At 35.0% G+C, this 22,193-nt stretch overlaps 2 protein-coding genes across 2 annotated transcripts; one reads left to right on the plus strand and one right to left on the minus strand.

Moving 5' to 3' along the window:
- Positions 1-11,877, plus strand: LOC127834440 (uncharacterized). Its single transcript, XM_052360282.1, has 5 exons — positions 1-297; positions 5,248-5,616; positions 6,170-6,296; positions 9,097-9,274; positions 11,246-11,877. Exons 2-4 carry the CDS (start codon positions 5,257-5,259, stop codon positions 9,195-9,197), a joined length of 588 nt encoding a protein of 195 aa, XP_052216242.1. The 5' UTR covers positions 1-297; positions 5,248-5,256; the 3' UTR covers positions 9,198-9,274; positions 11,246-11,877.
- Positions 11,878-17,852: 5,975 nt separating this feature from the next.
- Positions 17,853-19,510, minus strand: LOC127834439 (uncharacterized). The gene is made up of 2 exons (XM_052360281.1): positions 19,126-19,510; positions 17,853-18,756 (listed from the first exon to the last, which is right to left on the minus strand). Exons 1-2 carry the CDS (start codon positions 19,507-19,509, stop codon positions 17,890-17,892), a joined length of 1,251 nt encoding a protein of 416 aa, XP_052216241.1. The 5' UTR covers position 19,510; the 3' UTR covers positions 17,853-17,889.
- Positions 19,511-22,193: the final 2,683 nt, after the last annotated feature.

Below are 22,193 nucleotides of genomic sequence, written 5' to 3' on the forward strand. Positions count from 1 at the left end.
CTTGATTGTAAATGGGATGTTAAAACATTGAAAAGTGTTGTAGGACCTCAAGGTAAATTTTATATTAGACCCATTCAAAAGTGTTTGACGGTTGAGGTAGTAACAGAAGATGAAGAAACAGAGTTAATGACAAAGTGTGACATATGCAAACAGGACGTTTCTTTAGGTCAGATACGTAACCATGTTGAGTCCTGTATAGCCACAAATCTGGACCATACAGGAACGTACCTGTAAACTTCACAGGGAAATTCAGATGAAGAACTTCCTGAAAGTGCTTCAGAGATAATTCATCAACAGGTACGTGCACTTTGTTTACGGTATTTATAAGTGAATACACTTGCATGTATTTGCTCGCCTTATAAAAATGTTATAATCAAAACCAGACTGTACACAGATTTAATTATTAAAATACTTATTGAACTTGGTCAGAGAAATTTTGTTCTATAAAACAAAATAGCCACCAGGGGCTTCGTCAGTTCTCTTTATATTTTAATGGAGACAGTCAGTTGGAAGTCATTGCTCCCTGTCTGTGGGCAGTTTTTGTTTTAAGGAGTGTTGCGGCAGTTTTTGTTTTAAGGGGTGTTGCGGCAGTTTTTCTCCCAATCATATTTTAGATTGTTTAAAATCACTGTTATGCAGATTATCTGCGTTTGTCAGTTTTCTGTGCACAGTGTGTCAAGTTTTAAATAAATACAATATGTTTATTTAATTGTTACACGTTTTTAAAGGTACATGTATATTTAAAATCAATGGTTCAAATTATGACAAGAAAAAATAAAAAATAAAAAAAATAAACATTTTTATGTCCAACTAATGCATAAATAATTATGTTATTTTGGATTAGTAGCAATGTTTTGTTGTTATGCCCCCACCATGAAATGGCTACAGGCATATAGTGTTTACCCTGTCCGTGTGTTTGTGTGTGTGAATGTGCAAAAAATTGCAATGGTTTCGTGTCGTGTCAATAACTTGCACTAACACCAATAAATAAAGTTGCACAAATTATGTTTCCCCCCCCATATTGGTGGGGGGGGGGGGGACATTTTTTTTTGTGCTGTCCAGAGATCTGTCTGGATGGATGTTCCTGGAACCTTGTTAGCACTTCTCATAAACTTGCAACACTTACTAACTATCATAAGGGGACTGTGCAGGCAAAGTTATGTAACTCTAACTGGCATTTTGACAGAATTATGGCCACTTCATACTTAAAAAATTGGAAATTTTGTTAAGTTTTGTGTTTTGATCCACTTTACTCCTAAAGTATCATAGCTATTGCTTTCAGACTTGCAACACTAATTACCATAAGGGGACTGTACAGGACAAGTTGCATAACTCTGGTTGGCATTTTGACAGAATTATGGCTCTTTTTGACTTAGTAACTTTGAATATTTGGTTAAATTTTGTGTTAAGATCCACTTTACTTCTAAAGTATCAAGGCTTTTGCTTTCAAACTTCAAATACATTCAAAATCTGTACATATTTGGTGCTTTTAGGGAAAACAGGGCTTAATGCATGTCAAATAAGATTAGCCTGTGCACACTGATTTGCCTGTGCAATGCGCACAAGCCAATCAAGGACGACACCCTCTGATTTTATGTTGATTTTCGTTTAAAGAGAGTCTGTGGTACTGGGATGACAATGAATGCATATGCATTAAGCCCTGTTTTTCCAAAATGAAGCTTAAATTATCTTTCTTATTAATTATTTGAAGAAAAAAAACACATCTCAACCTGTGCTTTAAGACAAACTCTTTATAAATTTGAATGGGTTGTGTTCATTTCAAACTTGACATATAAAAAGCTATAACATAATTTTGAAAACTGAGTTGCGTCTAAGATTATGCAATAGCCAACAATATCAGTGCCTTCAGCGCTTTGATTTTAGGTGTATCTACTTTCTAGCTTGTTTTTGTTGTGAACACAGTTTGCCATCATTTCCTAGCTGAAACCTGAGATGAGTATATCTGGCATTTGTTAGAAAAATATTTTGTCCTGAACATAACCTGAATCTGAGATAACAGCGACAATTTTATGGAAACTTTATAGGGAACATTTATTTTAGTGAATAACTTTTGTCGTACATGTTGTTTAATATTTTGATTTAATGAACTTCAATTCACTATTTAATTAAAAAGAAGTTCTATATTAATTAAATTGAATTTTGTTCATATGGAATGTTCTATTTTCAATAACCATTTAAAACTCTGAGGTTTAAAGGGGCCTTTTCACAGATTTTGGCATGTTTTGAAGTTTGTCATTAAATGCTTTGTATCGATAAATGTAAACATTGGATATAAAGCTGCTTTTAGGCAAAGCAGGCCTGGGCCTACATTTTTTTTAAACATTAAAATGTTGACCCTGAGGTGGGTGAGGGGTTAGAAATCTGCATTTCATGTTGACATTATCCTAAGACAATCAATTCTGACACATTCCGAATGATGTAAATGACCGCGGAAATTTAATCACAGAGAAACGGATGTTTCGATCAATGAAATCATCAACACATTTGCCTCGGTTAAGTGTAGAAATATTGATTTCTTGTAATTGATGCACTTGTTAGAATAATTAGTGTAATAGATGAACTATAAGTTAGTTTAACACTCAACACGTTACGGTGCCGTTATAGACATGCAGCCAGTATTATTGGAAAGAATTCCCATGGTTTGACTTGTGAATAAGTGTGGTGTAACACTTTTAAATGTTTCTCTGTTCCATATTGTTTTAAAATTTAGTTCTCTGGTATGAAGATAATACAGTAAAATTTAGTTCACTAACATCGAGATAAACAGTAAAATATCAAAGAAAAACAGGCAAAAGTCTTATATTTTCGGCAAATATCTTATTATTTGTCTAGATAAGCTTCAAATCTCACCACAGGCGTTATAGGATTTAAAAATTGTCCAGGGGAGGACATCCGGACCCCCCGTTTTTATGTATTATATCCGGGCCTACAGCTAAAAAATGCTAGCTACGCCCCTGTTCTGGATACAATGCCAGATGTATTTTATACTTTATATAAGCAATCCTTGTTAAGTTTCACAAAATATAACGACAACAACAGAACTCTCCAAATTATAAATTTGTTTTGCGTTGCAACGCTTGATAATTTTCGGGCTTTTAAATAGTCAACAGATGCATATAATGGCTATTTTAGAGCATGGTACATGTTCATTATTACTGTTTCCGCACAAATATCATAACTAAAACGAAAATTTGCGAATCTGAAACAACTTTTTTCAATTTTGTAAATTACCCAAACGTGAAAAGGCCCCTTTAAAAGACACAGTCCCATTATGATTTTATGAAGAGAGATGTAATATATAATGTGTTACGACAGGTTATGTTAATTTCTTTCTTTCATATACCTTTTCACTTATGTAACAATACAGTAGTTGATGTATCACGCACGAATCATAATTAAAAAAGAAAAAAGAAAAGGGGATGTCATGTATTGTAATGTAAGGGGCACATCTCGTATTGTCCTGTTAAAGCATGCAGTCATGAGTTATTATCCCCTCCATAGGCGGAGGGATATTGTTTTGGTGTTGTCTGTCCTTCTTTCTGTCCGTCCGTCCGTCCGGAGCCATATCTTTGAAGTGCTTTGGCGGATTTCATTGAAACTTTGTATGAGTATATATATATGGATAAGAGGATGACGCACGCCAAATGGCATTGTACACCATCTGTTAATAACGGAGTTATGGCCCTTTGTATCGTGAAAAAATGCTTTTTAATATAAGCTTAGAGCTTTATCTCCATTAACACATGAGCCAGAGCCATGAAACTTGCCATAGATGTTCTCAATCATCTGGGGGTGCTTCACATTCAACACCCATAATCCTAGGGGCTAAGGTCAAGGTCACACATTGAGGTCAAAGGTTGTTCTCCATCCGTCCAGAACACTTTTGTGTCCAGAAGCATATTGGCCGGGGATATCAATTCAACGAATTTGCTTGTTTGTATTGAGGTTTTATCTGTCTGCCAAGGGGCGGGGCATTTTTCCTTATACGGCTATATATGGCTATAGTAAAATCTTGTTAACACTCTAGAGGCCACATTTATTGTCCAATCTTAATGAAACTTGGTCAGAAGATTCATCCCAGTAATATCTTGGACGAGTTCGAAAATGATGCCGGTTGGTTGAAAAACATGGCCGCCAGGGGGCGGGGCATTTTTCCTTATATGGCTATAGTAAAACCTTGTTAACACTCTAGAGGCCACATTTATTGTCCAATCTTGATGAAATATGGTCAGGTAATTTGTCTTAATGATATCTTGGGTGAGTTCGAAAATGGTTACGTTTGCTTGAATAACATGGCCGCCAAGGGGCGGGGCATTTTTCCTTATATGGCTATATAAGGCTATAGTAAAATCCTGTTAACACTCTAGAGGCCACATTTATAGTCCGATCTTCATGAAACTCGGTCAGAATATTCATCCCAATAATATCTTGGACGAGTTTAAAAATGATGCCGGTTGGTTGAAAAACATGGCCACCACAGGGGCTGGGCTATTTTCCTTATATGGCTATAGTAAAACCTTGTTAACACTCTAGAGGTCACATTTATTTTCCGATCATCATGAAACTTGGTCAGAATATTTGTCCCAATGATATCTTGGATGAGTTCGAAAATCGAAAATGGTTTTGGTTGCTTAAAAAACATGGCCACCAGGGGCGGGGCATTTTTCCTTATATGGGTATATATGGCTATAGTAAAACCTTGTTAACACTCTAGAGGCCACATTTAATGTCCAATCTTCATGAAATTTGGTCAGAAGATGTGTCTCAATAAATCTTGGATGAGTTCGAAAATAATTATGTTTGCTTGAAAAAAATGGCTTCCAAGGGGCGGGGCATTTTTCCTTATATGGCTATAGTAAAATCTTGTAAACACTCTAGAGGCCACATTACTGTCCGATCTTCATGAAACTTGGTCAGGAGATTCATCCCGATAATATCTTGGATTAGTTCAAAAATGATGCCGGTTGGTTGAAAAACATGGCTGCCAGGGGGCGGGGCATTTTTCCTTATATGGCTATAGTAAAACCTTGTTAACACTCTAGAGGCCACATTTATTTTCCGATCTTTGTGAAACTTGGTCAGAAGATTTGTCCCAAAAATATCTTGTTATCTCAGGTGAGCGACTTTGGGCCTTTCAGGCCCTCTTTTCTTATTTTTGGAAGATAATGCAATAAATGCCCAGACCCCCACACTATACACCCCTCACCACAGTTGTTTCAATTTCAGGGGTTTTCCATGGAATTCCATGATTTACCAGAGATTGCCAGCATAACTTCCATGGTGACCCTGGACAATGTACTCCCGGGCAGTGAGGACCAGCATAATGGAGATTATTTAAGTACAATTGTTAAAAAGTGTACTACATTTTGTAAATCCAATGATGTGTCTGATCCTATTCATGTGCTAAAGATCTTTCAAAAAGAGATTGTCACTGGGAGACCATTAGAACTAACAGAAGAGACATCATCTACGGGCATTTATGGTGAAACCAATTTCATTTTGGTAGACAGAGGCGATCTACTGAAAACAGCAATTGAGGAAATAAGGGCAATAAGCGACATGAGGAAATGCCTTGAAGTTCAGTTCTATGGAGAGGTAAATACATATAAAGTGTAGAAAAAAATCCACATACCCAAATGACCATACGATTTTCCAATTCCAAGTCTACTTCACTGAAAATAATTCCCTGTTTGTGATTATTGTGTTTCACTATATTACATTTTTCATAAATATGATTTTTCAAACTTTGAAAAATATAGAAATAATGTTGCAAAGAGGTTTGGAAATTTTGGGGCATTGAATTTCCTTGTTTTAGTGTCAGCGGGTTCTTGCCTAGCCATGCTATGGGAATAACGTAATCTTTTACACCCCAGCAAACGAAGTTTGCAAGGGAGTATGTAGTTGTCATTTTGTTGGTTGGTCGGCTGTGGGTTTGTTCATCTCTCTCTGACTGCTCCAACAGGTGGATCAAACTACTCATAAATTGTGTAAGTAATTGACTTGAAACTGGACATGTGTCATAAGGAAAAACTGTATATGTGCAAGACCCAATTTTAACATGCGGTGATTCACCATTTTGGTAAAAAAAATGCGAACATTAGTGTCTGTAACAAATCTAGTGGGTTGTACCTGTCATTTAATTTTGCAGTGTGCTGCTGATTTTGGAGGTCCAAGAAAGGAATTCTTCTCTCTTGTCCTGCATTGCATTAAGGAAGAATACTTCGAGCCAGTGAGAGAGTGGTCAGATGACTATGAAGCTGTTGGCAGAATATTGGGTAAATTTATTAAATTAAGCTTATTTGACTGGGACAAAGTGCCATATAGTGGCCTGTACTTAGTGTTCCAAAGGCAAAGTCCAAGTCATTCAGGCTTTGAAAAATACATTATCCCAGTTGTACATACAGGGTTCTTGAACTCTGATATATGAGGCAAAAATTCAGCCCCATAAGCACAGTGAAAATGTATATAATGACGTTCTCCCATTTCAGAAACAAATTTCCCCCATAGTGATTTAAAATAATTGCCAAAGTGGTGCTGTTTTGCTTTTATTTGTAAATCCTTGTTCAAAAACAGGCCACTGCAGTATAATGTAACTTTAATGAGCATCTCAAATTGTTTATTCTGAAAATTTATGATAGTATATCACATTTCAGCAAGGTAATTTATTCTCAGTTTTAAAGGGACCGTCAACCACGAATGACGAAAAAAGAAAAGTTATAAAATAACGTATTTTTGTACAATTTATATTAGTTTATTTTGATTAAAATACCAGGACTGGTATATAACATAGAACTTAGAACTCTATTTTAGAACTTTTCTTTTTTCATCATTCGTAGTTGATGGTCCCTTTAAGGTGTTTACAGCTTGTTATTTTTAGATATCATAAAACCTTCTAACTTTTAACTTTAATAATATTTTATTGCATTTTTATGCCCTTGCCATGAAATTGCCCTGGGACCAAGAGGAAATTCAGGTTAAGTGAGGATTCCCGTTTAGAGGGGAAATCAACTATTTTGCTTTCAGTTGGTCATTTACATAGTCTAATGTGAAAAACTTTTCTTGGGTGAGGAGTTGATTTCCCAATGAGACATGTACAAAAATATATAAATATTTTGAGGTACATTTAACATTCCAGCTCTGAGCACTCTTCAAAACGGAAGATTACCTAGAATTATGTGAGCAGAGCTAGTGGAGAAAGTATTCAATCAAGTGCTGCCTGTAGACAAGTACATCCAGGACCTAAGAAAAGGTCTTGACAGTCTTGGTCTTGTTCAGGTAAATAATGTTGAATGTTGCAAATAGAAGTTCTGATTAGAGCAGTTAAACCAATGTACAGCGGATGAACCAACAGTTATTACGGTATACAAAACATGCTTATTAGTCCCCTGCCTGTTTCCAGAGGGGACTATAGTGTCTGTCGATGTCAGTCTGTCTGTCCGTGTGTCTATCCGAGGTGGTTTCCGGATGATAACTTCACTTAGGGCTGATGGATTTGTTTGAAAGTTGGTCTGTAGGTAGCTTAGGGGAAGATCTGGTGTGGGATTGCATATGGGGTCAAAGGGTCAAATATCTAGGTCACTGTTACTAAAAATAGAAATTTGGTTTCAATTAACATACATTAAATTCACATTCTTCAACTATCGTGCATGCTGTTACTGTAAATGCACAAATAACATTGTAAATCTAGCAGATGCTGCCGTATAAACACAGCTAAACTTCAAGTAATGCAGGTAGGTGATGGTAGGGGACATGTATTGCGTGCAATACTAACTGTAAGCTTGTTTAAAGTTAATTGTATGGCCCTTAAAATAAGTATAGGTGGGTTGTTGTTTTTTTCTCCATTTTTATAAGCCCAATGTGTGGTTTTGCAGACTACCACTTAAATGTCTTAACCAAACCCATATACATGACAATACCATTTATTTTATAACCGAAATAATATATCTTCATTCATGACTTTGTTATGAACATGACTTATACCCTTGAAATTAGTAATTTAAGCATCTTTTGACCACAAATTGGGAAAATATAAGTAGTATTAAAAAATTATGAAAATGTTGGTAACTTATCATAAAATAGAACGACATGAGCTGAAACCAATCACTAAAATGGTGATTTCAACCTACCAGTCCTTTTCTGCACTGAAAAATTTCATTATTTTTGAATTTTTAAAACTGAGGCTATCCATTGGGATTTTTTTACTCGATTTGGGATATGTTTTGCCATTGGAAATATGACCAAATAACGGCTATAAAATCAGCTGGAAAAAAGCCCTGCATCAGATTAAGGTCAAGGTCACCGTGGCTAACAATAGAAAAATGGTTTCCGATCAAAAATTTCTATTTCATATTAGATACCGTAATGAAACATGATTTAAAGGATGCTAATGACGAGACCTTGCCTCAGACTGCTTTTGGGGTCAAGGTCACTGTGACTTAAGTAAAGAGAGTTGATCCGTATCATGGTTTCCGCTCAATAACTTGAGTTTGGTTTGACCTGTTAACATGAAACTTGGTAGGATAAGCTTTTCTTTTTTTGTGAAGACAACATGCGGAATATTCTGTGTCAGTGTGGCATATGGGGGTATTCGTCTGGTCTGTGACAAAGCTCTAGTTGTACATTATTATCATGATGTACCAGTATAACTTTTTTTACCAATAGCATACAAAAGCATTTGGCCAATGTCCAGCATTTAAATATTGCAAATCATATCCATCAGTTGAGTTGCCTTCTTTCTTGTTTTACAAAATCTTTAACACAATAGAGGGCAAAGTTTTGAACCCATGTGACTAATATGACCAGAATATATAACTCTTGACATTATCAGATTCTGGGTCTACAAATTGAATGTAGTTAATTTCATGTATCTTAATATAACAAAGTCAAATCCATTCTTATGAGCACATTAAGTTTATATTTTAAAACAATCACTCTATCATGAGCGATTAAGGGATATTATGGCTATCTTGTTTTTGGAATGTGTATATCCATTAAAATCCTGTATAGTTGCAATAGAAATTGCAGTTTGAGTTTAAGTTTTTGAACAGCAAGATTTTGTTGAACCTTCGTTTTCAGCTTGTTCAAGAACTGCCAGCTGTTATTCACCTGTTCACACCTCAACAGTCGAATCCTTTAACGGTGAAGATGTTGACACACCTATTGAACCCACAGTTTAGTGCTGAAGGGTCAAACAGAAGACAGAGAGAGAATTCCACATACACGTTGTTCATCAAATACATGCGTGAAGCTGCAAGTAAGTTCCATTCAGTGTTTATACATTCAATTGTGGTATGCATCCTTTTTGTATACACTAAAGTCTTAAATTGTGTCTAAATAGCTCCACTTTTGTAAAGGAAAAGATTGTCAAACGCTATTCAGAGCTCCAGATAAGGGCCGTACAGCCGTAAAAACGCCTTTTTTCATGAAGATTTACGCATTAATTTTTATAAACTGGACGTACAATTACGACTTTAATATCCATTTACGCATTTACGAACAAAATCTGGCCGTACCGATTCGTCTGCGTCAGCGCGGCGTGATTTGTTGGTCTCTAACCTAACGGCTTTTTTCGTTAATTTAAATTACCGAAAAGTTGTAGACTGGGTTCATATATTATTGTCTATTCTGTTGCGTGATTTCCTGTAACTTGTAAATCCGCCAAAAACAATATGTCTGCGCGCAATGGAATGCCGGCTTAACCGAAAGCGGTTCAGAACAACACTTTGTTGTCAAATAATGACTACATACGGTGTCGTCTAACCATCCTGACATTAAATCTGTAAACCCAGAAAAAGACATTGTCGCCCCGATATTAAACGATTTGATTGCATCGATGGCTTAAAACGTTAGAAAACACGATGGGAAACGGATGAGACAGTGAAATAAGTGTTCATTTACTTAGCTTACTAGTTGGCTTGTGTTTTCTTGTCAAGAAAAATGAAGAAATAGTATTAGTCATGAGTTTTAATGTGAAGTTGGGTTTGCATCATAATTCAGAATGGAAAACCTAATACAGTAACTGTTTAAGAACTACATATATTAATTATAATTGCTGCAAATGTTTCTGTAAAGTCAGTTATGCACCCTTCAATATCCAAGAACACGGGTAGTACAGTACTACCTGTATTTTTGGATATGGTAGTACAGGTACTAATTGATTTTAAGCGTTACTCCTTTTCTTTCTGTCAGTGGCAGTACCGTTACTAATTTCACAAATCCTTATCTGGAGCTCTGGCTATTGTCAATTGATCCTCTTGTCTGTGTTTGGTAATGTTTATATTTATCCCCCAATTGCACAGTAGCAGTCAAAAGATATTTTGTTCATCTTCACAAAGGCAGGGTCATGTATATTACCATAGTTAAAGAGTTCAAATGTTCATAATGGTTATGTTTAATTTGAAAAAGGTCCATCTTTTAGAAACCAAGTAGTCTTGTCCAACGCATATTTTAGTACAAACTATGCTTGTCTTAAATGATATTGTCATCACCAGAGAGCATAATTTGGTACTTAGTATTTCAATCGCTATATTGCAGTTAAACACTCCAATTGCAAGCGAAATGACTACTTGTGTAATATATATTACAAAGATCTTCAAACGATTATTTTGTTATTTTACTCTTGTTTGTGCATTTTATTTATAGTCTCAGTTGTGTACCACTATAAGCCTCCATATATACCCTCCTGTTAATTGTTCAGCAAGGTGTGTTTATTTGCTGGCAATACTTAAACTGCATTTTAAACTGGTGTGTGATGTTATTTGGCAGCCATATTATTTTCTGTGTAAACTATTCACTGGTTGACTTCCGGATTCATCAAACCTTGAACCTCCCCCAGTCTATACTGGGGGACATATTGTTTTTGCCCTGTCTGTTGGTGCAACAGTATATTTATGCATTATATGTCATACCTTTTAAACGAAAATTTTGCCCAAAACATTATAGAATAATTTCTGTAAAGCAAGCATTCAAATACTGTTAAAGCATGTTGGATGTTTTTAGTAAGTTAGCTTATTCCATTAAATTTTCAAGGTAAGTATTATTATGAAAATTTAAAATTTCATAAATCATTCCTAAAAAGTTATTTCACATCAAAATCCCCCCCCCCCCACACACACACATGATTGTAACAGTTGATATATCCTTAATATTGCCACTTGCAGAGTGGTAAGTGTGTATAAACAGTTTAACATTTACCAAATTATTTTAGTATTATGTATATCTTCAGGTGGAAGACGAGGTGCTGTAAATCTTGGGAGCATATTAAGGTTTGCCACTGGTACAGAGGAGGAACCTGCCTTGGGCTTTGCTCTTCAGCCTTCCATTCAATTTATGGAAAGTGCTAATTTCCTGCCCACTGCAAATACCTGCATAAACAGAATGAATTTATCATTGCCAGATGAAAGTAATCCACTACCACTGCAAGAGGAACTGTTCAATTTGTTTGATCTAGCATTTTGTAACACATTCTTTGGTTTAGAATAAAAAATGACATTCACATATAATTATACCCCCATTACCATTGGTAATAGAGGCTATATAAGAGTCACTCTGTCGGTCAGTCGGGCTGTCACAAAATTTCATCCAATCTTCACCAAACTTGGTCACAAGTTGTATCTAGATGATGTCTAGGTCAAGTTTGAATATGGGTCATGCCAGGTCAAAAACTAGGTCACGGGTCACTTACTGCGTTTTAAACCGAAAGTTTGTCCGGACCATAACCATGTCATTTATCATTAGATTTCAAAATCACTTGGTACATTTGTTCACCATCATAGGACGGTGTGTCATGCAATAGAAGGACGTCGATGTCTCCAAGGTCAAGGTTACACTTTGAATTCAAAGGTCAAGTCGGTCGGTCTGTCTGTCCCAAAAATTTCATCTGATCTTCACCAAACTTGGTCAGAAGTTGTATCTAGATGTTGTCAAGGTCAAGTTTGAATATGGGTCATGCCGGGTCAAAAACTAGGTCACAGGTCACTAACTGCGTTTTAAACTGAAAGTTTGTCTGGACCATAAGTTCATAACCATATCATTTATCATTAGATTTTAAAATGACTTGGTACATTTGTTCACCATAAGTGGACAGTGTGTCATGCAAAAGAATTAAGTCGATATCTCCGATGTCAAGGTCACTCTTGGAGTTCAAAATTCAAAAAAGGCCATAAATGAGCTTGTCCATGCCATAACTATGTCATTCATTGTAAGATTTGAAAATGACTCCCTACATTAATTTTGTTCACAGTCATTGGACGGCATGTCATGCAAAAGAATTCAAGAGTTCAAAGGTCAAAATGGCCATAAAAGACAATGGCATAATCATTCTTCCAAATCGCCATAAATTAGCTTCTCTTGTTTTGTGAAGACAGCGTGCAAAATATTCAATGTCACTGCAGCATTTTGGGGTATATGTCACGTCTGTGACAAAGCTCTAGTTGTGTATATGTATGTAGTAAAAAATGTTTTGAATGTAGTATGTGAGTTATATTGGTGTAATCAACATTTACTTTGTGAACCCTCAAGAGGCCAACCTTTTTTTGCAATCTTGAAACTTGGTCAGCACATTTGTCCCCATAACATTATTACCTCTCCTGAGCACTATAGCCCCTATGTAGAGCTTATGTGATAGTCCTTTGTTTTTTGTGCATATAGTCCTTTTTTTGTGTGCATCGTCAATATATGCCATGTGAACGCTAGAGTCTACATTTTTGTCGGATCTAAATGAAACTTGGTCAGATAATTAGTCCCAATGATATCTGGACTCGGTTTGAAATTGGGTCATTAAGATGTCAAACACTAGGTCAAAAAAGAAAAACCATGTGAACACTAGAGGTCAAATTTGATGCCTAATCTTCATGTAATTTTGTAATAATGTTTTTTTAATGATAGGTTCATTGTTGGTTGAGCATGAAAATAAGCCTTTTTTCCATGAACATTTACAAATTTTACTGTATTGTAGTGTACACAATGTGTAAAGTATATCAATTCTTTGAATTTGCTTATTAGCATGTTGTTAATTATGTCTTATTTACATGCAATACATTTTGCTTGTTTACATTGTAAATGTGATGTTCATTTAAGTGTTGTCTGGGCTTGTTTCCTTCTTTTGCAGCAGCAAAGTATATTGACCCTTTTACCCAAGAAAAACTATGCTGTTTACCTTCAAATTTACTTTTAAAAACCATATTATCTCCTCAGTGGTAACTTTTCCTCATATTTAACATTTTGACCATTTCCCCAAATCAAAATCATAAAAATGACGTGTAATTTGGTTTTGTTCCTAATGGTATGTAACCCCATGTTTTTGTCATATTTTTGTGATATCTTTTTCATTGTTTAAAAGTTTTTTTTCACAAATTGTTACTTATGAGCTATTGTGACCTGTCTTTGTTGGTCGTCCTGTATCTTGTGTCAACCTATTTACTTAAACGACATCTCCTCCTTACCAGCTGGTCCAATATTAATTAAACTTGGCAAGAATGTTCCTTGCATGAAGCTCTTTTAAAGTTTTTCAAACAAAAGCATTCCATGAATAACTCTGGCTCTTGTTGCCATGGCAAGCGAAAGGAAAAACTTTTAAAAATCTCATCTGTTTTACCCCCACTACCATTGGTGGGGGGGGGGCTATATAGGAATCACTTTGTCTGTCTGTCCCAAAACTTTGTCCGGACCATAACTTTGTCATTAATCGTAATATTTTAAAATGACTTGGTTAATTTGTGCACCATTATGGGACGGTGCATCATGCAAAAGAAGTATGTCAATATCTCCAAGTTCACGGACACACTTTGAGTTGGAAGGTCAATATGCCCATAGACGAGTTTTTCTGGGCCATAACTATGTCATTTGTTGTGAGATTTTTAAATCATCTGGCAGGTTTGTTCACCATCATTACACGGTGTGTGATGCGAAAAAATTCTGTCCATATCACCAAGGTCAAGGTCACATTTTTAGTTCAAAGGTCATATATGGCCATAAACGGACCTTGTCTGGGCCATAACTATGTCATTCCTTGTGAGATTTGTGAATGACTCAGTGCATTTGTTCACCATCATTGAACAGTATGTCAGGTGAAAGACCAACACCGATATCTCCAAGGTCAAGGTCACACTTGCACGATAATAAATTATTCTTTAAAATAAAATAAAATTAGTTTCTCTTACTTTGTGAAAACAACGGGTTAAATATTCAGTGTCAATGTGGCATGTAGGGGAATTAATTAGTTCTTCTTGTCTGAGTTATTGTCCTTTAAAGATTCCTATGTTATTACATGTTGTTAAGCGCAAGTTCTCTGAGCCTTACACATGTTCCATTTTTCAGCCACTGTTGTAGGTGTATTGCCAAAATTAGAGACAAAGCACATTCAGGGAGCATAACCTTTGTGGTCTGTGACAGCGACTTGTACTTGTAATTGCTTAGCATGAATGGCAATCTTTTGAGACAAGACCATATGGTGCAGGTAAAGACGTAATTAATGAGCTAAAGGTATAGTTCTAGCAATAACATGTTGCCCGTGTCCGTTTGAATGACTTCATGTGATATTTCTTTTGTACAACTTTGTGAAAGTATGCACACGAGCTGCGTTCATGTAATTGAGAATCTTATTAAATGTTTAGTTATTTGAGGTTAGTCTGTGTTACTTCATTTAGAAGCAAAATGAAAATGCCCAAGGAAATTATAGACAGCCAGCATGAGATATGTAATTATCCCCCGCCAGAGGCGGAGGGATATTGTTTTGGCGTTGTCTGTCCGTCCGTCCGGAACACTTGTGTCCGGAGCAATATCTTGGAAGTGCTTTGGCGGATTTCATTAAAACTTGGTATGAGTATATATATGGATAAGACGATGATGCACGCCAAATGGCATTTTACACCATCTGTTAATAACGGAGTTATAGCCCTTTGTATCTTGAAAAAATGCTTTTTACTATAGGCACTTTTGTGTCCGGAGCCATATCTTGGAAGTGCTTTGGCGGATTTCATTGAAACTTGGTATGAGTATATATATGGATAAGACGATGATGCACGCCAAATGGCATTGCACAACATCTGTTAATAACGGAGTTATAGCCCTTTGTATCTTGAAAAAATGCTTTTTACTATAGGCACTTTTGTGTCCGGAGCCATCTCTTGGAAGTGCTTTGGCGGATTTCATTGAAACTTGGTATGAGTATATATATGGATAAGACGATGATGCACGCCAAATGGCATTGTACAACATCTGTTAATAATGGAGTAATGGCCCTTTGTATAGTAGTACGTCATCCGTCCGATTTGCACCCATCCTTGAACAAAATATATGTTGCGGGGGATATCAATTCTACGAATTTGCTTGTTCTTCTTGAATCTTGCTCGATTCCTGTATGTACAGTGGGAATAGTTTGTGCAGGTATGTTTGATTATGCTGTTTTCTTCATGTTCATACTGTGTGTTTGTATGTGAACACAGTACATGCTATGTAAGTAGTTCTATGTGTTATTGTTATGTTCTTGTAACTAGATATGAAAACAAAATGATAAGCTGCATGAAACTTTTATTTACAAATTCAAAATAATCTCAATTGACCAACTGTAAATACATAATAGAGTGATTGAAATAATGTATCATATTTCTTTATTTTTTATTGCATTAGTGTAGGTTTTTTGCTAAATTATTTATATACAGCAACTTTTCTTGAACCAGTAAATATCATTGGGGATTATTTCTTAGTAATTTTATATTTAGTTTTATTTTTTCAAATAAATATAGAGATAGGAGATAACTTTGTTAACAATGGAGCCAAAGATTTTTAAATGAAAGTGCTTTATTACTGTTTTGATTCCTATATTTTAGTTGTTTTCCATGTATGTTTTGTTTTATTTAAGAAAATTTGTTTTATTTGTAATTGAAAGTAAATAAAATAACCTGAGCAAAGTATGCTCATGAAACGCTTGTGTTGTTGCCTTAATTATGTCCAGCGTGTATGTAAACGTATTAGCTTCTGTCCACTCTAGATCTCAATGACACACTTTTGCCTCCATGGAACTTTGCTGGAACATATATCCCAATATCTCGGCTGAGTGTAAAACTTGGTCATGGGGGTCATAAACTAGGTCATTAGCTCAAATTGACTGGGTTATGTGGACGGGCTTGTTAACACTCTTGTACTCAACCTTGTTCCAAGCAAAGCTCATTTCAAATCCCTGCCATCATAAGCTATTTAACTTATGACAGCAGAATGGTTACTTTATCAACCGACATGTTAGTAATGTTTACTGTTTTGAGGAGTAATAAGTACATTAACTTATTATCCCCCGCCAGAGGCGGAGGGATATTGTTTTGGCGTTGTCCGTCCATCCTTCCTTCCGGCTGTCCGTCCGGCACTTTTGTGTCCAGAGCCATATCTTGGAAGTGCTTTGTTGGATTTCATTGAAACTTGGTATGAGTATATATATGGATAAGAGGATGATGCACGCCAATTGGCATTATACACCATCTGTTAATAACGGAGTTATGGCCCTTTGTATCTTGAAAAAATGCTTTTTACTATAGGCACTTTTGTGTCCGGAGCCATATCTTGGAAGTGCTTTGGTGGATTTCATTGTAACTTGGTATGAGTATATATATGGATAAGAGGATGATGCACGCCAAATGGCATTGTACACCATCTGTTAATAACGGAGTTATGCCCCTTGGTATCTTGAAAAAATGCTTTTTACTATAAGCTTAGAGCTTTATCTCCATTAACACATGAGCCAGAGCCATGAAACTTGCCATAGTTGTTATCCCCCGCCAAAGGTGGAGGGATATTGTTTTGGCGTTGTCCGTCCATCCATCCGTCCGTCCGGCACTTGTGTGTTCAGAGCCATATCTTGGAATTGCTTTGACGGATTTCTTTGAAACTTGGTATGAGTATATATATAAATAAGAGGATGATGCAAGCCAAATGGCATTGTACACCATCTGTTAATAACAGAGTTATGGCCCTTTGTATCTTGAAAAAAGCTTTTTTCTGTGACAAAGCTCTTATTTGGCGGGGGATATCAATTCAACGAATTTGCTTGTTGCACTAAGAAGCAGCTGTACTCCGTTATATGATTGAAATGGTGTTGACAAAAATAACACCGTATTTCCTCATTCACATCAACCCTCTTGACAAACAGTAGTTCATAAACGAGGAAATGAATGTAACAAACCATAAATATGATTATTTTTGTTATGCTTGTTAGTCATCAAATGGTGCAACCTTGAGGTATACATTAGTGGCGAAAAGTAGGTCACATACATTGAAGTGTGCTGGGTAAATGTCAGTTCCGACGGACGAACAGGCATGTCTCTGGGGCGGAACAATTGAAACAATTGACTAGCGTAATATTCCGTATTATCACGTGGTCAGTTTAATGAAAACTAGCCAATAAAAACGCTTAAAGGTATATTACACATGTTTATTATAAAACTATTCGTAATGGCTGTATAATATGGGGAAGCAAGGTATAGCATGTGATAAAAATAATGTGCAGGCGGAGTATGCTGAATTTGCACCTCCGTCATCATAAAATTGCTCATTCCCAATTAATATTGAAAATGAAAATGTTACGTTGATAGCGCAAATGAAGGAAGTGCATTTGTATCTTGAAGTATAGATTTTAATACACTATAATAACCATAATTAAGTACAAAATATTATAAAAATGAATACTTGCGTTTTAGTAGATTTAATTAAGTCAATTTACATATCGGGGACTAAATAAATTGCTTTGATAATTGAAACGAATGTTGGTATAGATGTCACGAAAACACTTTCTGCAAAGGTTAAACGTCTATGAACAGGCCCCTTAAACTTCGCTTGGAAATCATAAAGCAGCTTGTAATAATCGAGCAATCAATTGTGTTGTCATTCACTTAATATCTGTTTAGCTGTCAAAAAGATGTCTATGCCGTGATTGTTTGACCTCCAGTTTTGAGGACATAGCTCGTGGAGCCGTCGCATCCGGTTTTCTTCAACACTAATTTGAAGAGATGATAATACTGGCCTGTTGTCCAGGGACTCCATATCCTCATCAGACGAAGATTCTGTACGAGTGTTTGGAAGAATATCATCAACATGTGCTGATGGGTTGTCCATCATACCGGCCGTGTAAAGCCGCATTGGTGTTGAGTTCACTGTTCGTATTCGATGGTGATTCCATGCACCTTGCCAGGTGTTTAACCTTTCATTTATCTTTGAAATAAATACGTAATGAAGTGCAAACAAGTCTATTTCATTTAAAATGTCAAGCCGGCCATTGTCCTCTAAAAAGTAAAATAAGTCATAAAAATAACTCAAGACTCCGTCATACACGTCCCTCCACAATCGTTCAATACGTTGATTGTGTGTACTTTTACCAGTGAGCATACTTCCACGTCCTGTCCCGCGAGCATTTATCATGAAGTCGGCAACCTTCATATTTTCACGGCCTTGATCTGATCTGACCCGGTCAGGAACTCCAAATTTCGAAACACCATCTCTGAAGCAATGCAAAACCGTCTCCGCTTTGTTGTTGTCCGTGCATCTAAGATATGTAACTAAACGACTGAAACCATCAATGCCGCCTATTATAACAAAATGCCATCGAATTAATTTATGGTTGCTGTCAATGTGCCATAAACAATTTGGAGCTGAAACGTTGTAAATGCGACGTCGTAATCGCCTTCTTTTTCGTGCACGAATTCCATCTTCGTCTAGGTGTTTCAGACACTGACGAAGCCTGAAACGTTGAACCTGTATAAGAAATAATACTTTATGTTGGTTTTATGCAAAAATGAATATGCTTTAATTTACTTCTACATTTAGCCAAGTGCCTTATAAACAATAGAATTTTCTATGAAAAAAATCTAACAAAATTCTTATTTTTAATAGATTAAAGCGATAGCCGTTTCAGGTATGATTGTTTGGCACAAATCAAACTGTACTCTAAAACTAGTCTTAACAATTTAGTTAGTTTTCAATTGTTTGACAATACTTTATTGGAATCTGCACGGACAAATGTATCTGTTTATTTATAGACTGTCTACTAAAATCAATCAACAATGTACCGTATACGCCTTCAATTATAAAAAGATCTAGTTATGCATAGTAAAATCATGGTACCTTAATTCCTTTTTGAAGTAAAACTTTTCGCAGCATTTCTTCTCCACACCTAGGAAATTCAGTGATGGTCGTGGCAACAACAATGTTTAGTTCTTCTTCATCAATTTCTGTAAATGCGAGCTTTGACAAGCCAAATTGACCCATCTTCCGGAATAAGGTACTTTCAGAAACCCCAAGTGCAATACTAGTGTCCTTCACTGAATATCCGGCTTCGAACAATGTTTCAATCATGATACTTGAAATTTCAAAACGTATATTCCGACACCGTGTACTATCATTATTATGTGCCCACGGATTACTCCGGTAACAAACACATTCAACACGCAATTTCATGATAGTTGTTTTGTCATTTACACCCAAGCAATTAAAGTAGTACAGTGACATAAGTGATATGATGTCCGGTGTTATCTTCTCCTGTCTGAAGCGCCGTATCACTCCTTCTTCCACTCCAAGTCGCTCAAGTATCAAATCCATATCCATTGTTGTAAAATGATGCAGAACAAATTGTCTTCCGTGTGTAATAAAAGCTTCGTATATAAAATGTTATCGTTAATGATTTTTAACGTATTTTTCAAATTTTATCTGCATAAAAAGACGATATGTGTTTATATAATTACGATTTATGTTTATATAAAGGTCTTTTGCCTTTATATAAAGAAGTAATGCCTTTATATTATGGAAGTTTATTATATCTTTATATATTAATGCTTTATCTGTGTATATTCAAATTATGTATTTATATATTGTGATTATGCATATATATAAAGGTTACAGGCATTCATATAAAGATCTTTTGCCTTCATATAAAGAAGGAATGCCTTTATATAATGGAAGATTATTATATTTTTATATATTAATGCTTTATCTGTATATATTCAAATTATGTATTTATATATTGTGATTATGCATATATATAATGGTTTCAGGCATTCATATAAAGATATTTTGCCTTCATATAAAGAAGAAATACCTTTATATAATGGAAGATTATCTGTGTATAATACATTAATATCTGTATAATTTTACATTTTATCTATATATAAGAAAATTATATCTTTATATATTAAAGTTGTATCTGTATATATTCAAATTATGTATTTATATATTGTGATTATGCATATATATAATGGTTACAGGCATTCATGCAGAGTCAGATTGACGTAATATCACAAGTTTTGGTATTATAAGACAGTCAAGGCGTTCCATAGAATACTATTAATAGAACCAAGCCAAGCATAGCTTTGCAATAACACTTTGTACACACTATTGTGAATAATTAATAAATAGCATAGTATAATTTCGTATCATACTTGCTGTCTATGTTTCTAATCTTTGTATAATAATATTTGTATTTAAACCTACAATTTACATATATGGTAAGTCTTATTAAAGGGATTTTCGAACTACAAGTGTAATTATGTAGGTTTAAAATCCAAACCTGCGTTTTATCTTCCTAATAAAAGCCTACATATATATATACCTGTAAACAGCTGGTATGTTTGAGGTCCGGGTGTCTAGTAACGTTCTAGAACGGGTGTCTAATGGTCTGTATATATGTGGTATGAAACTTTGTGCTAGCATAGCATATCCCCTGGGTCGACTAGGTAGCGAATAAAAGAAAAAAAGCAAAAAAAAAACTACCTAAATGTAAAAAAATAAACCACTGATACCGATTAGACCTCAAACAAAATTTTCGACTTGAAACTTAAAGTATATGCGACATTATTATACCAGTTACTCCCCCTGCCTATTAATTAATGGGGAACTGCAAATTCATAAAAATATTTATTTTTAATAGTGTTTATTAAATTTTCTAACATAGCTAACAAAGTAGAACATTTTGTTTGAAAAGTTGACTTAAGTGTCGATTTTAAGAAAACGCTTATATTTAATTTAACATCATGTATCCTATTAATATTCAAATCAAGGGAGGTAATTTGTATATTAAAAGTATATATTTAGTCTTCATTTTTATGTTTTAAATGTATTTTTTATACAATTAATTGAGAATATCTTAACTTACGTTTATCAGATAGAAATAATAATAATGTAATCAAATATATTTGTTTCTTATATGAATATAATTTTTGCGATGAATGATGACGTTACTTTTCCCATGTGAGAAATATTTCGTATTATGCTTGAGACATTTGAATGCAAACGTTTTCAGTGATATGCTTCTTTAATTAGCAAAATATTGAGAGTAGGGTAGGTTTGTCGCGGACTTAGAACTTTTTTTACAAGATAGTGTCCATTCTGGTTTAAATATAGAAGATATAATTTTAATTTTACTGTTGTTTGCAGACGATATGGCGATTTTGGGTAAATCACCCGAAGAAATACAATCTCACTTAGACAAGCTTTACCTTTATTGTACCTCATGGGGACTTAATGTTAATACTAGCAAAACGAAAATAATGGTTTTTCGGAAAAGGAATAGAATTCGCCGAGATGAGATATGGACATATAATGGGGAAACTATAGAAGTCGTCGATAATTTTAACTATTTGGGTACTGTTATTAATTATACTGGTAGTTTTATATTAAACCAGGAGCAGTTAGTAGGGAAAGCTCTTAAGGCTATGAATACTTTGCTTTATAAATGCAAACAGTATGATCTAAAACCTAGAATATTGTGTCAATTGTTTGATACCTTTGTTGGCTCTATTTTAAATTATGCATCGGAGATATGGGGTTTTAATAAATTCAAAGGTATTGAACGCATCCACTTAAAATTTTGTAAAAGGTTGTTAAATGTTAAAAGCAATACATGTAATGCAACGGTGTATGGTGAATTAGGTAGACACCCACAGTATGTAAATAGATATGTTCGTATTGTAAAATATTGGCTTAAAGTTGTTAATAGTGAAAATATTATCATAAAAACTGTGTATAACCAGGAGATAAATGATTGTGATAAAGGGTATAAAAATTGGGTTTCGAATGTGAAAAAAATATTAAATGATTATGGATTTTCATATATATTCGGAAATGCAAATATGATTAATGCAAAGTCGTTTTTATGCGAATTAAAATGTAGAATTGTAGATGCTTTTAAACAAGAATGG

The sequence above is a fragment of the Dreissena polymorpha genome, chromosome 6, assembly GCF_020536995.1.
Source record: "Dreissena polymorpha isolate Duluth1 chromosome 6, UMN_Dpol_1.0, whole genome shotgun sequence".
In the NCBI taxonomy this organism is placed as follows: domain Eukaryota; kingdom Metazoa; phylum Mollusca; class Bivalvia; order Myida; family Dreissenidae; genus Dreissena; species Dreissena polymorpha.

Excerpts from the sequence above, each read along its gene's own strand:
- LOC127834440 (XM_052360282.1), top strand. The coding sequence starts at position 5,257 with ATGGAATTCCATGATTTACCAGAGATTGCCAGCATAACTTCCATGGTG. Across the intron at positions 5,617-6,169 it reads AAGTTCAGTTCTATGGAGAG|TGTGCTGCTGATTTTGGAGG; the intron begins GTAAATACATAT and ends TTAATTTTGCAG. Across the intron at positions 6,297-9,096 it reads AGCTGTTGGCAGAATATTGG|CTTGTTCAAGAACTGCCAGC; the intron begins GTAAATTTATTA and ends CTTCGTTTTCAG.
- LOC127834439 (XM_052360281.1), bottom strand. The coding sequence starts at position 19,509 with ATGTCACTGTACTACTTTAATTGCTTGGGTGTAAATGACAAAACAACT. Across the intron at positions 18,757-19,125 it reads TACTTCAAAAAGGAATTAAG|GTTCAACGTTTCAGGCTTCG; the intron begins GTACCATGATTT and ends TTTCTTATACAG.